General features: G+C 35.8%; 2 protein-coding genes and 1 long non-coding RNA gene across 7 annotated transcripts; 2 read left to right on the forward strand and 1 right to left on the reverse strand.

The window, feature by feature from the left end:
- The first annotated feature begins 715 nt into the window (after window positions 1-715).
- LOC111784392 (flowering time control protein FPA-like) lies at window positions 716-13,391 on the forward strand. Of its 4 annotated transcripts, none has more exons than XM_023665100.1 (6): window positions 716-1,271; window positions 5,049-5,294; window positions 5,500-5,592; window positions 6,197-7,212; window positions 8,474-9,888; window positions 13,079-13,391. In XM_023665100.1, exons 1-5 carry the CDS (start codon window positions 984-986, stop codon window positions 9,867-9,869), a joined length of 3,039 nt encoding a protein of 1,012 aa, XP_023520868.1. In that variant the 5' UTR covers window positions 716-983; the 3' UTR covers window positions 9,870-9,888; window positions 13,079-13,391. The 4 variants fall into 4 exon arrangements, with proteins under 4 accessions (XP_023520868.1, XP_023520869.1, XP_023520867.1 ...); XM_023665101.1 differs by lacking the exon at window positions 13,079-13,391 and adding an exon at window positions 12,642-12,735; XM_023665102.1 differs by lacking the exon at window positions 13,079-13,391 and having other exon boundaries at window positions 718-947; window positions 1,025-1,271; window positions 8,474-10,029.
- On the forward strand, window positions 2,593-3,237 carry LOC111784395. Its single transcript, XR_002813531.1, has 2 exons — window positions 2,593-2,862; window positions 2,990-3,237. It is a non-coding gene; the product is annotated as an uncharacterized LOC111784395 (long non-coding RNA).
- Window positions 13,392-16,261: 2,870 nt separating the features above from the next.
- On the reverse strand, window positions 16,262-18,030 carry LOC111784391 (RHOMBOID-like protein 13). Of its 2 annotated transcripts, none has more exons than XM_023665098.1 (2): window positions 17,832-18,030; window positions 16,262-17,515 (listed from the first exon to the last, which is right to left on the reverse strand). In XM_023665098.1, exon 2 carries the CDS (start codon window positions 17,488-17,490, stop codon window positions 16,675-16,677), a length of 816 nt encoding a protein of 271 aa, XP_023520866.1. In that variant the 5' UTR covers window positions 17,491-17,515; window positions 17,832-18,030; the 3' UTR covers window positions 16,262-16,674. The 2 variants fall into 2 exon arrangements, with proteins under 2 accessions (XP_023520866.1, XP_023520865.1); XM_023665097.1 differs by having other exon boundaries at window positions 17,946-18,015.
- Window positions 18,031-19,083: the final 1,053 nt, after the last annotated feature.

A 19,083-nucleotide genomic window follows, 5' to 3' on the forward strand; every position in this document is an offset into this window, starting at 1 on the left:
TGGGGCACAACGTTCTTGCTGATACTCGTTACTCTCTCCAATCAATATAGGAACTCACAATCCATCCCCTTCAGGCCCCAGCGTCCTTGTGGGATCTCACAATCCACCCCTTTTGGGGCGCAGCGTTCTTGCTAACACTCGTTACTCTCTCCAATCAATATAGGAACTCACAATCCATCCCCTTTAGGCCCCAACGTCCTTGTGGAATCTCACAATCCACCCCTTTTGGGGTACAGCGTTCTTACTGACACTCGTTACTTTCTCCAATCGATGTAGGAACTCACAATTCATCTTCGGACCCCAACGTCTTTGTTGACACTTCCTCTCTCCAATCGATTTAGAAACCCACAATCTACCTCTTCGGGGGCAGCGTTCTCGTTGGCACTCATTACTCTCTCTAATTGATCTCTAATTGATGTGGGATCTCACAATATTCGTAGTTATCCTGAGCATGAATAAAAATCATGTATATCACAATTACTAACATACCCTTCCAATATTTTTAACTAATTAAAAAAATAACGAATAAAAATTTAAAATTTTTTAATGATTATTTTATTTGATAGCATTTTTAATTTAATAATTATTCATTATTAAAATAAATGTGTCTTTTATAAAGGGAAATAAATAAATAAATAAATAGACAAAATAAGAGAGAGAAGAAAACTTCAAAATTACATTTTAAACCCTTCATTTCATCATTGAACTAAAAGGTTGTAAGCAACGAAGGGCGTCTAATATGGTAATTTTGTCATCTTGCTGAACAGCCAAACCGTTCCCCCAAATTTCATCTCCAAATCCCTATTTCCCTCTGCAAAACCTAACCCTATCTTCAATACAAGAATTCTTTCTCAATCTCAACCTCAACCTCAAATCCTCTCTCTCGTCGACACATTTCCTTTGCACTAATTCATTCGCTCTGCAAACTCGGTGACAAAAGCCCAAAGGTGAATTTAGTCTCTGTTTCTTCGTTTTTGATTACAATGCCGCTTCCTCCCAAACTGAGCCGACCACTACTGCACAGGGACTCGGACGTTGCGGAGATGTCTTCCAACAGCTTATGGGTTGGAAACTTGTCCATGGATGTCACCGATGCGGATCTCATGAATTTGTTTGCGCAGTTTGGTGCGCTTGATAGTGTTACTTCCTATTCCTCCAGGAGCTTCGCTTTTATCTACTTCAAGCATATGGAGGATGCCCAAGCGGCTAAGGACGCTCTTCAGGGTTTTTTTCTGCGTGGGAGTTCTATCAAGATCGAGTTTGCGAGACCGGTTTGTTTTTGTTCTGATCTCTGTGTTGTGTTGGGTTTTATTGGATTGGCGTATCTGTATAACATGACTGACGTGCCATTAATTACTCGCTTTGTTTTGCAATTTCTTGATTTTGATTTTGCTCTTCATTTGGACCCTTCCCGTTTGATAATGCGACAACCGTCGAGATAGGCGTTATCTTCCTATGATGAAGGTTTTTCCTTTTGTTGATATTCAATATCGAATATAACAAACCCAACACCGACATTCATGGCATAAATAACGATCAAATACGCATGTTTGAAAGAATCTTAATAATTGGGAGAACTTATCAATAATTGATATAGCTCAGGAGGATCATACGATATAAACCTTTCAACCTGATAGCATTCGGCTACATTAAAACCTTTCAACCTGATAGCATTCGGCTACATTAAAACCTTTCAACCTGATAGCATTTGGCTACATTAAAACTATGTATAATTTAATCACCAAAACGATATAAACCTTGCAATTATATCCAACCTCGGGAAAATCTGAATTTCTTGCTTAAGTTGTGGTACTAAAATTTCAAATTCTTCAAAAGTATTATATGATTCCATTGCTATTAAATGTTTAGAAGTAATGAGATTGGGGTGGGTGTGTTCTCTGGTGGTCTTTGTATATCCTTCCCTCTTAATTAAACATGTTATTGGTACTATCTAGAGAAGAAATAGGCTTAATTTTTTATGCTTAGCTTTTTCTTTGGTTTACAATAAGAATTTTCAGAAGGTCAACTCATATAATGTATGGAAGATGGTATCAGTGTAAAGATCAGGAAGTGCTAGAAATCAGTCTAGTAATGTTATATATTGGAGCAAATATTCGAGCTCGTATGTAGTGTTTATTAAGCGTGAAACGGATTGAAGAGCAAGCGCTCAAGTGCAACTTGGGGAAAAGAAGATACGATGGCTCCAACGAGGTTAAGCACACAGTGAAACAAATATGAACACCTATATACATGGTATTCAAACTAATATGAAGCTTTGGCCTGAGAGAATAACAATGAACTTTTTCAGACAATCAAAAGCAAGTTTCTAAGTATCATAGGATTTTCAATAACTAAAATCCATTAAGTCACGAAACTACAAAACGATGTTGCAAACCTACAAGTTAAAACTCATTACCACTAATTAGGTCATTATCTCAATTTTCCTCATCATTAAACTTCTTCCTCTTTAGCATAGTTTCTATTTTTTTTTTTTTTTTTTTTTTTTTTTTTTTTTTTTTTTTTTNTTTTTTTTTTTTTTTTTTTTTTTTTTTTTTTTTTTTTTGGACAAGATATGTATAGAGAAGCATATTTCCATGTTTCTCCACAAGTATTGGAAGGGGGGAGATAGCTTTGAGTAAGGTTAAATGAAGGACATGAACAAACAGTTTCTTGTTCAACTTTTTCTTCTTTTTATTATGCTATTTGCAGCTTTAGTTCATTAATAAACATTGCCCTTAAGCATCATGTAAGAGACCACAAGGATGGGTCAATTCTTCTCTTTATTTAGTTGTTGCCAATTCTACTAGTTGATGGATAATGATGAGAAGAATTTCAGGATTCAAGAAGTACCAAATTTATTAGGTTTAAGGACTTATTAGAATAGTAAGGGTTATGTATCTAATTGTGTTAAAATAGAAATTAGTCTTGGTGTCTTAGCTCTGCTAACTGTCTGCCTAAAAAGACATTTGACATGTTCCTACTTTGAGAGGAGTTCATTTGTGCAAGTGTTTTTAATTTGGAACACTTAAGTAGATAAGCTACTCCTGTTTGGTAATGTTTTCTGGGCATGCTATGCCTTCAAGCTTGATATTTATGCAATAGCCTTTCCTCTTAATATCATTCATTGAACAGCACTTTGACCTTGACCTACTGGCTAAAAATATAAACGAAATCTCCATTGTTTTGATGATTCCAGGATGAGACATTAGTGAAATTCTGGAATCTGTCTCCCTTTAACAAAATAAAATATAATAAAGATTCAAGGATGACACCTACGATTACTCGTGTTTTTCAATTTTGAGAGATTTTAACTTTGAAGACAAAAATACCATGAGGAAGCACTAAAGAAGACATCTTATATTTCATTAAAAAATAAAAAATAAAAAAATTAGAAGAAGAAGAAGAAGAAGAACAAATCTTAAGGGCTAGGGGTAGAGACAACCCTTCCCGCAAACAAAAGAACTGATGCCAATTTCTAATAATTTAAGGAAGGCTATCGGTACCACCAAAAATCTTTGTGGTTTGAACTCTTCCAAGAAGCCAAGTGTTATATACCATAGATAAAGGAATCTCCCAAGCTCCTCCTACCTTCAAATAGTCTATAAGATTTTGTTCCTTTCATGTCGTCCATATAGTAGATTTAACAGTGCAGCCCTATAGGATATTTGTTTTTTTCCCTAAAACAAGTTCCCATCAAAGCCTCGAGCAACATTTTTCCAACCTTTTTGAGGAGGCATATTGAGAGACCAAAGTATGAAGTACCCCTTTAATTTATTACTAATGACTATTTTATTTGGTTTGTGTGTGGTGGCAAATTTTTGATCAATAGATAATACTCCAGTAGGTTGTGTTGAAAATGTCATGTGATGCTTGTTTAGGGACCATGTTGGGAAAAGAGTATGACTGTACCTGTCTCTTTGGGCTAAATATTTTCTCAATGTTCTCATCTTTATGATATTGATTAAAAAAAGTAGTGTTTGTATTTTGGATCGGTGACATTTCTAGTCTACCCTCTTGGTAAGTACCTTCTCTTGAGTTTCCCAATAAAGTAGAAAAAGGAAGAATGTTTATGAGAGATTGTAATCTTTATTCTTTTCAATTTTTCATATTTCTTTTGGAAAGCCACACTTGTTTTTGCGAAATTTTCTCGTGTAAAGACTACTGATATATATGTATGTTATTCTTTACATATGTTGATGGATTATTCATGATTAATAAACTTGCTTTGATTTACAAGTTATGTTACATTATAAATTGGGAGTGTGACTATTCCCCTTTGGGATTGCTAAGCCATTGGTGAAGTTTACCATGCTTATACAATCTCTTTCTAATTATATTTTCCTTGGGCTTCTAACCATTGTGACGTTTGCTGCTCGTATCCTTTATATTTACGTATGATTTAACAGCCATATTTAACCCAGCGATTGTAAGTAAAACTTGTTAACTTAGATCTTTGGTCAGGTTGTGCCCGTCCTTTTTCTAAACATCAGCATTCTGTGGTTTCCACGTCTTCTGATAAAAATGTAGGATGTATGGTAGTCTCATTAGGTCAGTCAATATGTGAAAACACGTTTTTGAATACGCTATTAGACAAAACTTCTTTAGGTCTATTGGAACGCAATATTGTTTTTATTTTTTAAGAAGTTTTGATGTTGAATAGATGTTGGGTAGTTTCTAATGAATCCTTCTTGTTTGTATACCTTGTCTAAAGGAATACATTTTTTTAAAATAAGAAAAATGATCATAAATAATTATTTTTATTATTAAGTTCAATTAATCACTCCTCAGCCTAATGGGCCTGTCTAGTAGTTCCATGAATCACGTATATTCTTGGTGTTTCTATCAATTCAATTTCTCATCTTCAACTTTGTGTTGTATTGCCTTTAGTTGCTTAAAGTTAATCTTGTATCTTTTGGGTATGTTATTGAGAAAAATTCTTTTATTTATTCTTTAATTTTATGCATGCATGCATGTCATTGAGACGCATCCATGCATTAGGTTTCTACTGGTTAGTTCTAGAAACTGGAATTGACAATTTTTGTTTTCAGGCCAAACCTTGTAGGAACTTGTGGGTGGGTGGTATTAGCCCAGCTGTTTCAAGGGAACAACTTGAAGAGGAATTTTCCAAATTTGGTAAAATTGATGAATTTAAGTTTTTGCGAGATCGGAATACAGCATTTATTGAGTATGTTCGATTGGAAGATGCATCACAAGCTTTGAGAATTATGAATGGAAAACGCATTGGTGGAGACCAGATTCGAGTTGATTTTCTTCGGTCACAGCCAATGAGAAGAGTAAGCATGTTCAGAATCTCAATGAACATCAATGTGCTCTATTAAATATGTTTGCAGCATTTACAACTAGTTAATTACTTTTTGTATTGACTTTACCCTTGGTTTTTTACTAAACCTTTTGAGAAATTTTTTTTTATTCATTTTGAAATTAGTTCATGTGACCTCTTCTTTCTCTCGCTAATGTAATTAATCTGAATCTCTTTAGGATCAGTGGCCTGACACCAGAGATGGGCATGGACAGCTTCAGGGTAGAAATGTGGGGATGGGTGATTTCCAATCTGGTTATAAAAGACCACTGGTGAGTCTTATTGACATGTGGCCTTATGTAATCATTGATGTTTTACCACTATGTATAGTTGCTAATACTTTACAAATACAAATATGTGGAAGCTTTTACGTACCTGTGCACATTGTTTGTGATAAAGTAACTACAAATGTACCTGGGTCCTGATGTTATTTTCTAAGTTTTGTTCTTAAGATATGATAAAAGACTAATTCTACATCGGATAATCTTTTTCTCACTTTTAAAAGCTTCTCATGGATCAAGATCATCAATACAATGAAATTGACCCTTTGATTGACCATCTTAAGAACCATCACATATGGGGTATTCTTCTCACTCCTACAGATGGAAATGAGGTAGCCATTTTGTTAGCCACCCATGCTTGTTGAGCGATCCATTTAGAAGTTTGGTTAGAATCATATCCATTTTGGTCCGCCGTTCTCCACCCTCTCTCCCACGTGATGCCAGTGGATTTTCTGATTTTTGCTTCATTTTGTTCTTGTATTCTTCCTCAAAAGGAGAAAAAAAAAAAAAGAAAAGAAAAGAAAAAAGCTCACTTTATGAATTATAGTTAGTTTATTGTTATCATAGCAATATAACCATTTGATAATCGTTGCAGCATGCTCAATCTTCGGAGTTGCGTAGAGATGGACCTCCCAGTAAGGTTTTGTGGATTGGTTATCCTCCATCTGTTCAAATTGATGAGCAAATGCTCCACAATGCGATGATTTTATTTGGTGAGATAGACAGAATTACAAGTTTCCATTCTAGGCATTTTGCATTTGTAGAATTTAGAAGTGTTGATGAAGCACGGCGTGCAAAGGAGGGTCTACAAGGACGGCTTTTTAATGATCCTCGGATTACTATTATGTTTTCAAACAGTGATCCGGCACCTGTGAAAGAGAACCTTGGCTTTTATCCTGGTGGTAAAGAGACTAGGCCTGATATGTTTTTCAATGAGCATCAAATCCGTCCTCCACAAATGGACCTGTTGGGACATCCTCACCCAATGGTGCAAAATAAGTTTCCTGGACCACTGCCATCTAGTGGCATTCTTGGACAAAATACGGCAGTAAGACCACCGCCCTTCGGTCCTCCACAGGGTATCTCAGGCCCCCCAGAATTTAATGACTTGATGACATCTCATAGTTTTCAGGATGCAAATTCAAAAAATATGATTGGTCCAAATTGGAGAAGGCAATCTCCTCCGACACCAGGGATACTTTCTTCTCCAGCTACTGGTATTCGTCCACCTCCACCGGTCAGGTCCACTCCAAGTACGTGGGATGCTTTGGATGTAAATCAATTCCATAGGGATTCTAAACGTTCAAGGATAGATGGTCCAACATCCTTAGATGATGCTGCTTTTCCTCCAAGAAAAATGGATAACCGGAGCATGGGTTTTGATCAGCAATATGGGGTTCGTCCAATAAGTGATGGAGGTTCTTCTCTTCCATATGCCAATGCTCCAGCAAAGACTCCTGCTATACCTATAGTTGCAAGGGCTCCAGTTAGTGGTCGTGGCCAGAGCCATGCTGAAAATGATTTTGTATGGCGTGGAATAATTGCCAAGGGAGGAACGCCTGTTTGTCATGCTCGTTGTGTTCCAATAGGCGAAGGAATAGGAAGTGAGCTGTAAGTATCAATTTTCTTTCTGATATTTTTTAAATAAAACTTTCGTATTAATATTAGCTTCTCACTTCCGTAGGATGATTCTCATGCCATGTAGTTGATTAATTCATGCGGTATCTGGGAACAAAATGTTTTGGTGCACACCGCTTGTACAAATATTTTTGAATGCTGTCTATTTAAAGTATCTTTTATCTTTATCTTTTTATTTATTTTATTTTTATATATAAACTGTATTTGTACAAAAAATGGGGCCTGCTTACATGGGATTAATAGAAATTATAAAAGAACTCAAGGACATAGTTGTACAACCTACAAAAACAAATCATGTTCAAGTAAGCTCGTGGTCAATTGAAATTATAGAAAAGAGCACCAATTGTTGATAATATGAAACAAAGGATAATCACAAAAAAGATTTGATGAGCCAAGTCCTGAAGGAACCTTAAATTCTCCCGTTTCTTTCTAATTATAAATTCCACACAAAAACAGGGAGTCTACCTTGCCAAAGTGTTTATGATCCTTACTGGAAATGGAGATCCACACAAGTTTCCTAAATCATGGAGATTATTCCGATAGCGTGCTTAAACCAAGACCCTATCTTAGAAGCTAAAGGGAAATTCCACATTCTTGGTTTCTTTAGAATTTAAACCAAGAATCCTGAAAATAACTGTTAAATGAATTAGCAGATATTATAGAACAACCTATACAATTGAATGAATTTAAACAAAACAGATCCTGTTCAAGTAACCCCATGATTAGTACAAATTGTAGAAACGAGCCCCAATTGTTGGTAATAGGAAACGAAGGATGATTACAAAAAAATTTGATGTGTCCAATCGTGAAGGATCTTTAAATTCTTCCGTTTCTTTGCAAGCATAATTTCCTCACAAAAACACAGAAACTACCTTTTGCCAAAGGGGTATATGATCCTTACTGGAAATGGAGGTCCATACTTGTTTCCTAAATAATAGAGATCATTCTGATAATGCTTAAATCAGCACCCCATCTTAGAAGCTAAAGGGAAACTCCACATTCTTGGGTTCTTTAGAGTTTAAACCAAGAAATCTGAAAATAATTATTAAATGAATTAGCCAGATGTTTGCTGCATAGCTTTGTTATGGACGGAACATTGTTAGAAAAGCTAGTTTGGATGTGAACTTAAAAATTCCAACTAAAGATCAATTTCTAGTTGGTACAGGTGATGGTGTTTGGAATCTTATATTCTCACTAACCATCTATTTTGATGTTTTTGTCTACTATTTGGCAGTCCTGATGTAGTCAATTGTTCAGCAAGAACTGGGCTGGATCAGCTCACTAAACATTATGCTGAGGCCACTGGATTCGACATCGTCTTTTTCTTGCCAGATAGCGAGGATGATTTTGCATCCTATACCGAATTCCTGCGTTATCTAGGTGCAAAAGATCGTGCAGGTGTTGCTAAGTTTGATGATGGAACTACAATGTTTTTGGTTCCTCCTTCAGAGTTTTTGAGAAAAGTCTTGAAAGTTTCTGGTCCAGAACGGCTTTATGGTCTTGTTCTCAAATTTCCTCAGGTGTCTATTAGTGAACCTACTCACCAACAATCATATCTACCCATGCCTACATCTGACTATGGTGAGAGACAGCAGGTTTTGTCTTCACAAACTGAATATGGGTCAGTGCCTTCAAAGCAGGAGCAACTTCCGATGGATTATAATAGGGTTTTGCATGATGAAATTAAGGAGCCCCCAAAAACACTTCTGCCCGCAAGTGAGCCATCAGCAGTTCAGCCATTGCCTCAAGAATATGTTGCTAACAATAATACGGCTGCAATCTCACAAGCTGGGTTAACATTAACACCCGAGCTTATTGCTACCTTGGTTTCCCTACTGCCTGGTAAGTCACAGTCATCTAGTTTAGAAAGTGCCAAACAACCGGCAGCCTCACCACAACCTCCAGTTCCTCCTGTTGTTTCTAATAAAGGGGCTACATCTGAGGGATGGATGGTAGGTCATCAATCTTCTGATCAAACCGGTCAGCCATTTCAGCAAATGGGAAATCATTATAATCCTCAGAGTCACAGCCTTTCTCAATTTCAACCTTATCCACCTCTCCCTCAGACACCTAACCAGCTTGCACCACAGGCCACGGGAACCACCCAAATCCAAGAAGCTGCTGTCAGTCTGCCACAGCAGCAGCAGCAGCAGCAGCAGCAGCAGCAGCAGTTACCTATTCCTTACAGGCCTTTATCTACGTATTCTGCCCCTCCTGAAAATGCACAAGCTTCTGGTCTGCCCTTGGTCAATCCTCAGTATCATCATGATAATTCGCAAATTAGCCAGAGAGGTTATGGGTCGGTCAATGGAGTTGACACATCTGGCTATGGTGCACCAGTTATGCAGCAATCAGCAAATACTGTGACCTTATCTAATCAAGGTCAGGGTTCTACGACACAGTCACAACCTATTACTCAATTAGCATCTGATAGGGTGAATTCCGAGCCTCCTTATCAGATGCAGCATTTGCAATCTGCAAACCTTGGCACTGGCACTGGGAGCAGTGATGCTGAGGCAGGCAAGGACCAGAGATATCGATCTACACTCCAATTTGCTGCCAATTTACTCCTCCAGATTCAGCAGCAGCAGCAGCAGAAGCAAGCAGGCTGGGGTTCAGGAAATCAATAATGAGCTGCCCCTTGCTTAGGTAATCCCTCATACTTTACTTTTATTCTTTGATGGCCTAGCTCTTTTAGTAGATATTTGCATGAGCTCTGATTGGTTTATGATTTTCTATTTAAATGCAAGTTTCTGTTGGCTGAAATAGAGTATGTTTTAATTCGTATGACTTCGGGTTCTTTAGCATCTTTTATTATAGCTGGTATATGATACATGATCCACTGCTTTAACTTTTTGTGTAGGTTGTTTAAAAGTTGTGCTAGTGTTTAGGATTTTAATTAGGTGTTATTGTTGTCATTCTGAAGTTGCTGATTAAAGAGTTTAGAATGACATTGCTGATTGAAGAGTTTCGTGCATGATCTAATTATCTTCATCGAGGTTATTTCTTCCTAATCCTAGGCATTTGTTTAGGAATTTTGGGGGTATCTAACTTCCTCTCATTTTGTGCTTTTCAATATAGACTTAGGTGTGGAACTTTTTATGGAACAAAATAAAACTAGTCAGTAGGTGACGGGAGTGATAAGAAAGCTCTCCAAGTTCTCCTTCTAGATACAAGAAATAGCTAAATCCTGAATTTGGAACAAATTCCAAGATGTACAAGTTCCTACCACCACCTAGGAAATTGACTTATGTAACCATAAAAACTTTTAGATTTTAGTTTCCATGCTTCTGGAAATTTCATTCAGCAAGTAGTCGGGAGATTGATTGATGGTTTGTTCATTGTTGCTCTATGGTTTTTGGAGGTCATTTTTGGATGTGTGTTTCCTTATTTTCTTATACATATTTAAAATTTTAAAATCTAATCTAGATTTCGTGAACTGATTTTAGAAATTAGCAAATAAACCCACAATGTTGTTACTAAAAATACTTGGGCCCCATTTGATAACCATTTGGTTTTTCAAAATTGAGCTAAAAAATTCTACCTTCATGTATTGATTTCTTGGGTTTGTTATCTACTTTTGTATTTTTAAAATCCAAGCCAAATTTTGAAAAAAAAGAAAAAAGAAAAAAGTACTTAAAAAAATTTCTTTTTTTTATTTTTTTTTATTTTTGGAATTTAGCTAATGGTTCAATATTTTCTTAGGAAAGAAGAAAACCGAATTTTTAAAAATCAAATGGTTTTCAAACGAGGCTTTAGTTTTGAGTTTATAAACATTACTTCTGTCTAGGAGTTTCTTTGTTTAGTTATCTATATTTTAAAGATGTTTTAAAAATCTATTCCAAGTTTTGAAAGCTAAAAAAATTACTTTTTATTTTTGTTTTTGAAATTTGGCTTAGAATTTAAATCTTTTCTTAGGAAGGATAAAAATCATGTAAAGAGATGTAAGACAAAAAAACTATAATTTAAAAAAAATCTAAGAGTTAAGCAGATGGGCTTAGTTTCTTTAAAAGCAGAGAAATGACATAGAAAACGAGCTCTGGTCAACTGGGTTGGTTGAGTTAAATCAGATAACGGATTGAAGCTGGTGGCAATGACATAATCTTTAGATTCAGTGTGGTAATTGAAGTTTAGGAACCGGTAGATGGTTAAGTAATTTGATTTCATAGAAGTCCAGTCCATTGTGCATATAATGAATCGTAATATCACAACCGCCTCCTGTTATTCTTTGAGATATATGTTATTAATTCTCTCTTGAAGGCATCTTGATTAGTATCATGCATTCATATCTTTATTGGCCATGTCTGACACGCTTAGTTTTACTTATTTGTGGCCTATTAGCTATTTTTCTGTGAAAACTTTTGCCTAGTTTGTTAGCATCTGTAAAACTTTATGTAAGCAGGATTTTGTTTTGAGGGTAGTAAAATGTTTAGTCTTGTACAATACTTTTAATGTGTAGCTGACATTCTTTTCCATTACCTTTATGAACTATGATCCAAAATGCATACAAATGAAACATAAAAGTATTTAAATACCAATTTTTGAAGGATACATGTTACTTTATATCTTAATCGAGAAGCTCAATATGAGAAGTTATAAAGTTCCAATTTTCGTTCCACCCTTAATACCATTACACGTTGGCCCAATGGTCGTTAAGATGTAAGCTTAGTTTCTTTGCGGTTATGGTACAAACCGTAGTGACACCTACGTTTGATTTCGAAATATCTTGAGTTTCTTGATACTAAATATTATAGGTTGAAACGAAGATTCATCAAAGTTCACGGAAATTTTTATCATTATTTTGTAAGTCTTGGTGTATATATATATTCATCACTCTTAGATTGAATAAACTCAACCAGGAGCACTATTTTGATCTCGTGTAGAATCTTTAGCTTGACAGCCTTACCTTCGTAAACCAACCTCCATTACTCTATATCCTAGAAGGCAACAGGAGTTCCTTTCACAATGATTTACGTAACATGAATTAAAAAATATCGATGCGAATTTTCAGAATTTCGACTGCTAGTTCGTGAGAGTTCCGTGTAAGCATAAGATCTTCTTTGTTCACAGTTGGCTAGTTTTGACAATGCTATCTCGTTGTTCTGACTTGTTGATTTACATTAAACAAAAAAACAAAAAAGTTGATAAAATTTGTGTTAGCTAGCTGCAAGTTTTCGTTTGCAATTGTTCCATTGTATTGTGCAGGGGGCAACCGTTTTTCCTTGTTTTTATGAGGTAAGGTTTTAATGCATCAATTAGCTCTGGTAATTGCGTACGAATTTTATGGAGGATATCTTTTGCGCCCATCGTTATTAGCTTGTTTCTTTTTCTCCTCTGTTTTTTATGCTGAAAAAAGTGAGATTTTGTGAACATTTTGGAGATCTTGTTTTGCTTCTGAGCAGGACTTGGTTCTACCTGGAAGGGAGAAAGAAATAAATCCCTTGAAAACTAGGAAACATGGACTTTCTCTGTTTAGAATAGTGTTCGTCGTACACGGTGCACACTTAGAATGTTTCGAACTATTATATGTGCATGATTTTGATTGAGAGAAGATAAAAGTGTTGAGTGGAGTGATTCAAAGTCGAGACGAGTATTAAACCGGGTTAATGTATAGCAAGTGCTGAACTATCTTTCGGGCCTAACTTCTCTGCTTTTGAATCTCGAAAAACATAGCATTTAGGAGTAAATTTTCGATATTATAAAAAGGGTATTGTATCGACCTTTAATTTAGGTAGGCATGTGCCTGTTTGTAGTGATGAAACTGTGATTCTTTTACCTATCAAAGTTGAAATGGTTCAAATGTTTTTTTTTCCCTAAAATGAAGCGAAAATGCATGTAGGTAAATTGCGAGGGTGAAAGGGAAACAAGTTTAGTTATGGAATTCGTTTCAGAAGAAGTCGATGGCTGGACGCACGCGCTCGTTCTTGCACACCTTCGTTTTCTCCTTTCAAACTAATGTACGTACGTGTCGCATCATGCCTTTCTCATTTGCCCGTTCATCAACACCTCGTGCGATTGTATTATCAATTTTTGGAATTTAAGTTTTCTACAATCTATGTAGCATAGTTTAGTAGTTTTTACAAACATTACTCTTAAACTTCCACAATTAATTTTGGTTATTGCTGAAGATGGCCTGAAAACCCACTTTCTAAGTTGTTATTTCATGCTTCGCCTACGCCACCTAACCATACCATTAGTGTTTACTTTATTTTTTTTTTAATTTTATGGAAATATGAGTTTTTCTTGGTTACCTATTATTGGTAAAGGATATGTGAAAAGTGGAAGAGTTTGAAAGTTAGTTGATGGGTGTAGTTTGACTTTTAGTTATTAAAAATTTTAGTCTATTTAGTTCAAAATTCTTAATAATTTAATTTATAACAATTTGGTTTTTTGGGTCAGTACTTTTTTTCGATTTAAAATTCTCATGGCGATCGACCCATTTTTTCTTTCTTTTGAATATTTTTCCTAAGTACGATTTACTTTGAAGGTTTGTCTCCACATTTTGGTGAAGTTATTGGTTTGGAGTATTGCTACAAATAAACTAATAGAGTAGTTAACCTAGTTCTAGTAGTCACACAATACGAAGGTGACACAAGAGGGAGCAACCCTCATGCTTGCTGACTCTATGTGGTCCCTTGCACTGCTCTGGCAAGAGCACGACTAACAAGTTAGTTGATAACTTCTTAATCGCACCCACATAGTGATCGTAGGACACTATTAAGTGCATCCACATCCTACTAAGATTGTACATGCTATAGTGGTTCTCATAACAAGTAGTGAATCTATTATAGAAGATTGTCTAACAATCCACCTATAACTATCATGACGTACAAACATATGACATACAAGAAACATAATATAACACCTTATATTATATGATTTATTTAATTGCATGCTATAGCATGAATCATATGAACTATACTGACACCAATATGTTAAACTTAAAACTAGCACTTTACTATGGTTGATATACTTAAAAAGTCCAACCAAGTTATTTAAGTTCAACTTCTAACATGGTTAAGACAGGGGAGAATAATAAAACATGACATTCATGTATTACAAATAATTATTGAATAGACTAAACCAAACCGCTACTTACACGTATCGGTATTGTGTTTTTACACAAAAAAAAAAAAAAAAAAGTTTCCGAACTTACTTTAATTTCTCTCGATTTCTTCCAAAATGTCCTACCATAAGAGAATTAGAAATGTCATTGAGATTGAAATAAAAAAAATAAAAATAAAAAAATAAAAAAAGCAAAAAGAAGTTGTGCAGGCGAGAAACTCATCCTCATGCGCTCATACACATGCCCACATGCTAGTTACACGTGAAAAGTCCCATGCGTCCGAACTGCTTGACATAGTTAGATATTTCTGGTATATTTTAAATCTCTCAATTTTCTTCTGGCTAATATCTCAACGTTCTTCGGCAAAACTTCGAACAAAGTTCTTTCTTTAATCTCTCTCAATTATCTACGATACCTCGACTATCTTGAATGTCCATACATCCTACAACTTTGCATCGTCAGTTAGATCTATTGTTATCAATGTGATTTTTGATTCTTATGTCATAGTATTTATGGCTCGAAAATATTGTTTAAGGTAAAAAATAAAGTTCTCTAGAGGCTTGACATCTCGAATTCCATAGTAGGATTTGAGCTTCAAGACTTTTACCCTGTTATATTGGACCGCATCCTCTATTAGGGTTTGGTTCCCTACGGCTCTCAGGGTGAGATTTCGTCTAGCACTCAAATATGCCACTTCATTCTAAACTACATCAAAGACAACTTTTACATCTTCCGAAAGTTGTAAGATTGTCTAAATGATTGCTTTTAGGGAGTTGTCTAAATTCTTAGCATGGCTCTTGATGTAGGCAATAGAGTCGGTTGAGCTATCCATACGCTATGAAGTGCCCGTTCTGATGGGTTTGTCTTGTAGGATCTCAACCTTCAACATCAAGGTTGGGCATCCCATCAAGGCAGCTTGTGCATTAATGGTATCAACTTTATTGGTAATCTCCTTCATGAACATAACTACCACAAATAACTCCAACAGAGACAACAAACAACTCTCGACCAACAAAGGCTTCCTGTCTTTTTCAAACAAACAAAATAGAGTACAAAAACAGTCTTATATCCTTAATGAAACACTCTCTCTATTTCAAAGTAGTGCATTTCTGATGTCCCTGATTTGTTTGGTGATCAATTTTGTTGGTTTCAATCAATTTTGAGATCAATCGTTGAAATTGATTTCTTAAAATAAGAGATCAATTCAACACTCATTTTTAATTATCAAACTTGAAACAAATTTTTATTAGAACTACAAAATATAGGTTGTATTGTAGCAATAATTTAGTACGAGTGGATATTACCGATCCTTACCATTTAGAGCTGGTTTGTGCATTCGACTATTAATCGAATTTCATAAGCTTGAATTGAAAAGATGGTTACTCAAATTAAAAGTTTGGTACTGTCATTACATTAAGGCCCTATGTTCCCATCCAATTTTTGTATTCATTTCCCCTCAAAATGATTGAAAATGTGAAGAACTACATGAACTACTCGATTGCCTTCGAAAAATTTATGAAAGGTCTCTTAATAGATCCCCGAATGAATATATCAAAAAATGGCTCAAGACGAAACTAAAAGGATACATCAAACACCTCTAAAGTTTAGATATGTATTACATTCAAATAAAATTTAATTACATTCCAAACATTTTATATAACCTTAAGCAAACCATTGAACATTTAGTAACAGCGCAAATATTTTCAAGTTTAACAAAACTATAGGAATTCTAACAAAAATTTTGCAACTATCCAGACACCAAATCAAAGCCAATCTCTGACTCTCTATATGCTAACTAGACACGAACATAGTAATTTAACCTTAAGTTCATAAGGATGTTTCGCCAATGACTAGAAATGCATTTAATTTGGAAATTTTGAAAGAAAACAACTTGAAAACACCATAAAAGAAACCAAACTATTCCCACTGAAAAGCCCTTTAAAAATCATCAAAAACTCTAAACAAGGGAGCTTGTTGCTAGGCAGTGACATCAAATGTTGAACAATAATCCACACAACACTTGGCTAAACTACAAGAAAAGGGAATAAATAAATAAATTAAATAAATAAGCAAAGATGAAATTTCAGCCTCAAGCAATGCAAATTATGATACATATGTGAATGACAAATTAAATTTCTGTATAACTTCTTGGCTGGACCATTGTTGTTAATCCATACAACCGATAATCCCCGGTCAATTCAATCCCAAAGAATGGAAGAATTGCACACCAGTAATCATGATAAAGCCTTGCTAACTTGAACAGATCTCAAACAGAGGGCATCTCGAGACCGAATATATTATCCTGGCACAAACAACAGGATTCGATGGTCAACTTCAACATCTTAAGTATGCAAATGACTCCTAAAAAATCATACAATCTCGACATCTCCTGTTGGCAATGCATTCATCTGCAAGGTCCTACCATTTCCAGCTGAAAGAAATCGAACAGACGGCAATGAAGGGTCCGTCACAGATTCAATCTCCAGAAAGTCGAAGTCGTAGGTGTTAGATTTCTTCAAGCTAAATATAAAGACAAGAACAACCCATCCTAGCATGGAAAGTGCCCAGAAGTTATTCATTCCGTGGATCAAACCCCAAGCTATAGCATATCCAACAATTATTCCAGATAGATGTCCAAGAAAACTTGCTTGTGGGACAATAATGGAAGTAAAGATCAGTGATTCAAATGGTGCAAAGCTGATGGGTAACGAAAGAAAGCCAAAGAGTTCCAACTTCGAAGATGGTTGCTTCATAGAAAGTATAGTCATCCACCCGAAAACAACACAAGAATATCCAACAGCGGTAACTCGTCGAAAGTATTCGAGCTTAAACTTTTGAATTAAGAGATGGTACATTCCTAACACTAGGATACCAGAGAGTATGACCAGAACAAGAGTGTAGTGGAGATAATATGCAACACCTAAGCCCATATGCCCAAGCTGTTCTAAGACCCCAAGACTCCAAAGAGCACTCATGTTGAAAACCAAATGAATAACACTTATATGAGAAAAGGCAGAAGTTATTATCCTCCAATGGTGTCCTTCCATGGCAGTTTCATAACTCAGCCCCACATGTGAATATCCAATGTTTTTCTTCTGAATGTAAAACCATATAGCACAGCAAATCCCTATAATCCCACTTGTGGCTGGTTTTTCAAGAATCTCGTAAAATAAAGGCCTCCCCATCTGAAAATTGCCCTTCAAAACTCCCCTGTTTACACAATTCCTAAATCAATACTACTCATACAGAGACTAAAATTTCTTCATCAGAATCAGAAAATGAACAAAGATTTAGTACCAGCCATTAAGTAACTTCTTGAAGTATATCAGATCAAAAAAAAAAAAAAAAAAAAAAAAANTTCACAATTTCTTCATCGAAGCCCAATCACGAAATTAAGAGACTGAAAGGCAACCAGATCGAGAACAGAACGACAAAATCAAAACAGAAGAATATCCAAGAAATAAAAGGCACCACTCGAGAAATTTCTGTCGGTGAGAAGAAATTCAAATCTGCGACAGAGGAGAACCTGATCGGAAATTGGAGAGTTGAGCAATGAGCGAATGCGAAGATTCAGATTGTATTATCGAGGGTGAATGATTCGAGGAAAGGAGGAAAATTAGGGTTTCGGGAAATTTCTTACTTGGGAGCACACATTCATGTTCGTGAAGGCTCTGGAAGACTTGGCTTGCTCCCAAATGTGCATTTCTCCCTTTATTTCACCTTTTCTTATTCCTCATATTAACATTCTTAATACTCTTTTATTTATTTCTTTCTTTCTTTCTTAAGTTCGTATCGTGTCATATCCATTTAGGCATGCTTCATTGGATTTATTACGTATATTTTAGAACGTTTCAGTTAAATTAGTATTAAAGCAATCGAGTTTTAGATGTTGTAGACTTGTCTAGGTAGAGAGTCGTACATTCACTGTGCCCTAGCGCTACGACATGCCTAGTTTTGACCCGGTAAGTAAGTCAAAATTTGAACAGTGGTTAAGTCTCATGAGATCGTACTTCAATTTTCATTTTCTCGATTAATTGACGTGTTAGGATGAGTTTAATGTCTTTTAATAGACCATGGCTCCTAAGAGAATGATCGATTGACGGGTAATACCTAAAAGGAGTAGAAAGAAGGTGGCAGTTGGCACTACAAAGAAGATCTCTGAGGTTGAAACGATCAAACCTCAAGAGGCAACGAGAGAGAGCCTTTAGGTGTCAGTGCCTACCCCAGAGGTGCCACCGACATAGCCTATTGTGACTTCCATGCTAAAGTCCTTATAGTCATTTATGAGGTTTACATGTATATGCTAGAAGATAAGACGTAGAAGATGCTCAGTCTTGATAGAGGGCTAGTGATTTCGTCCCAGTTTAAAGAGGCATATTTCCTGAAATAGTATCTCGTTCTTGCCAAATACAAAAATGAGATTCTAGATATGGGGTAGGGAGATAGAACGGATGAGGAGTACAATATGGAGTTTAACAGGTTGGCCAAATTTGCTTTAGACATCGTAGCCATAGAGAAGAAGAAGACAAATTATATTATCTAGGGTCTCAGAGACAAGGTCTAGAGCTTTGTGATAGTCCAAGCTTCCTCCGATTGCAATGTTGCGTTGCTACCCTAATAGACATGCACATGCATGAGGGAAAGCAGACAGAGATGGTTCAAGCTTCCTCAAGTTAAAGGAGGAGATCAGATAGGAACTGCTCTAGGTTTGACCGACATTTTCACGGACATTTAGGTAATTATGGTCAGACACTAGATGAGGTAGAGCAACATGAACG

Source organism: Cucurbita pepo, unplaced genomic scaffold (assembly GCF_002806865.2).
Source record: "Cucurbita pepo subsp. pepo cultivar mu-cu-16 unplaced genomic scaffold, ASM280686v2 Cp4.1_scaffold000193, whole genome shotgun sequence".
Classification (NCBI taxonomy): domain Eukaryota; kingdom Viridiplantae; phylum Streptophyta; class Magnoliopsida; order Cucurbitales; family Cucurbitaceae; genus Cucurbita; species Cucurbita pepo.

Excerpts from the sequence above, each read along its gene's own strand:
- LOC111784392 (XM_023665100.1), top strand. The coding sequence starts at position 984 with ATGCCGCTTCCTCCCAAACTGAGCCGACCACTACTGCACAGGGACTCG. Across the intron at positions 1,272-5,048 it reads AGATCGAGTTTGCGAGACCG|GCCAAACCTTGTAGGAACTT; the intron begins GTTTGTTTTTGT and ends TTTTGTTTTCAG. Across the intron at positions 5,295-5,499 it reads GGTCACAGCCAATGAGAAGA|GATCAGTGGCCTGACACCAG; the intron begins GTAAGCATGTTC and ends GAATCTCTTTAG.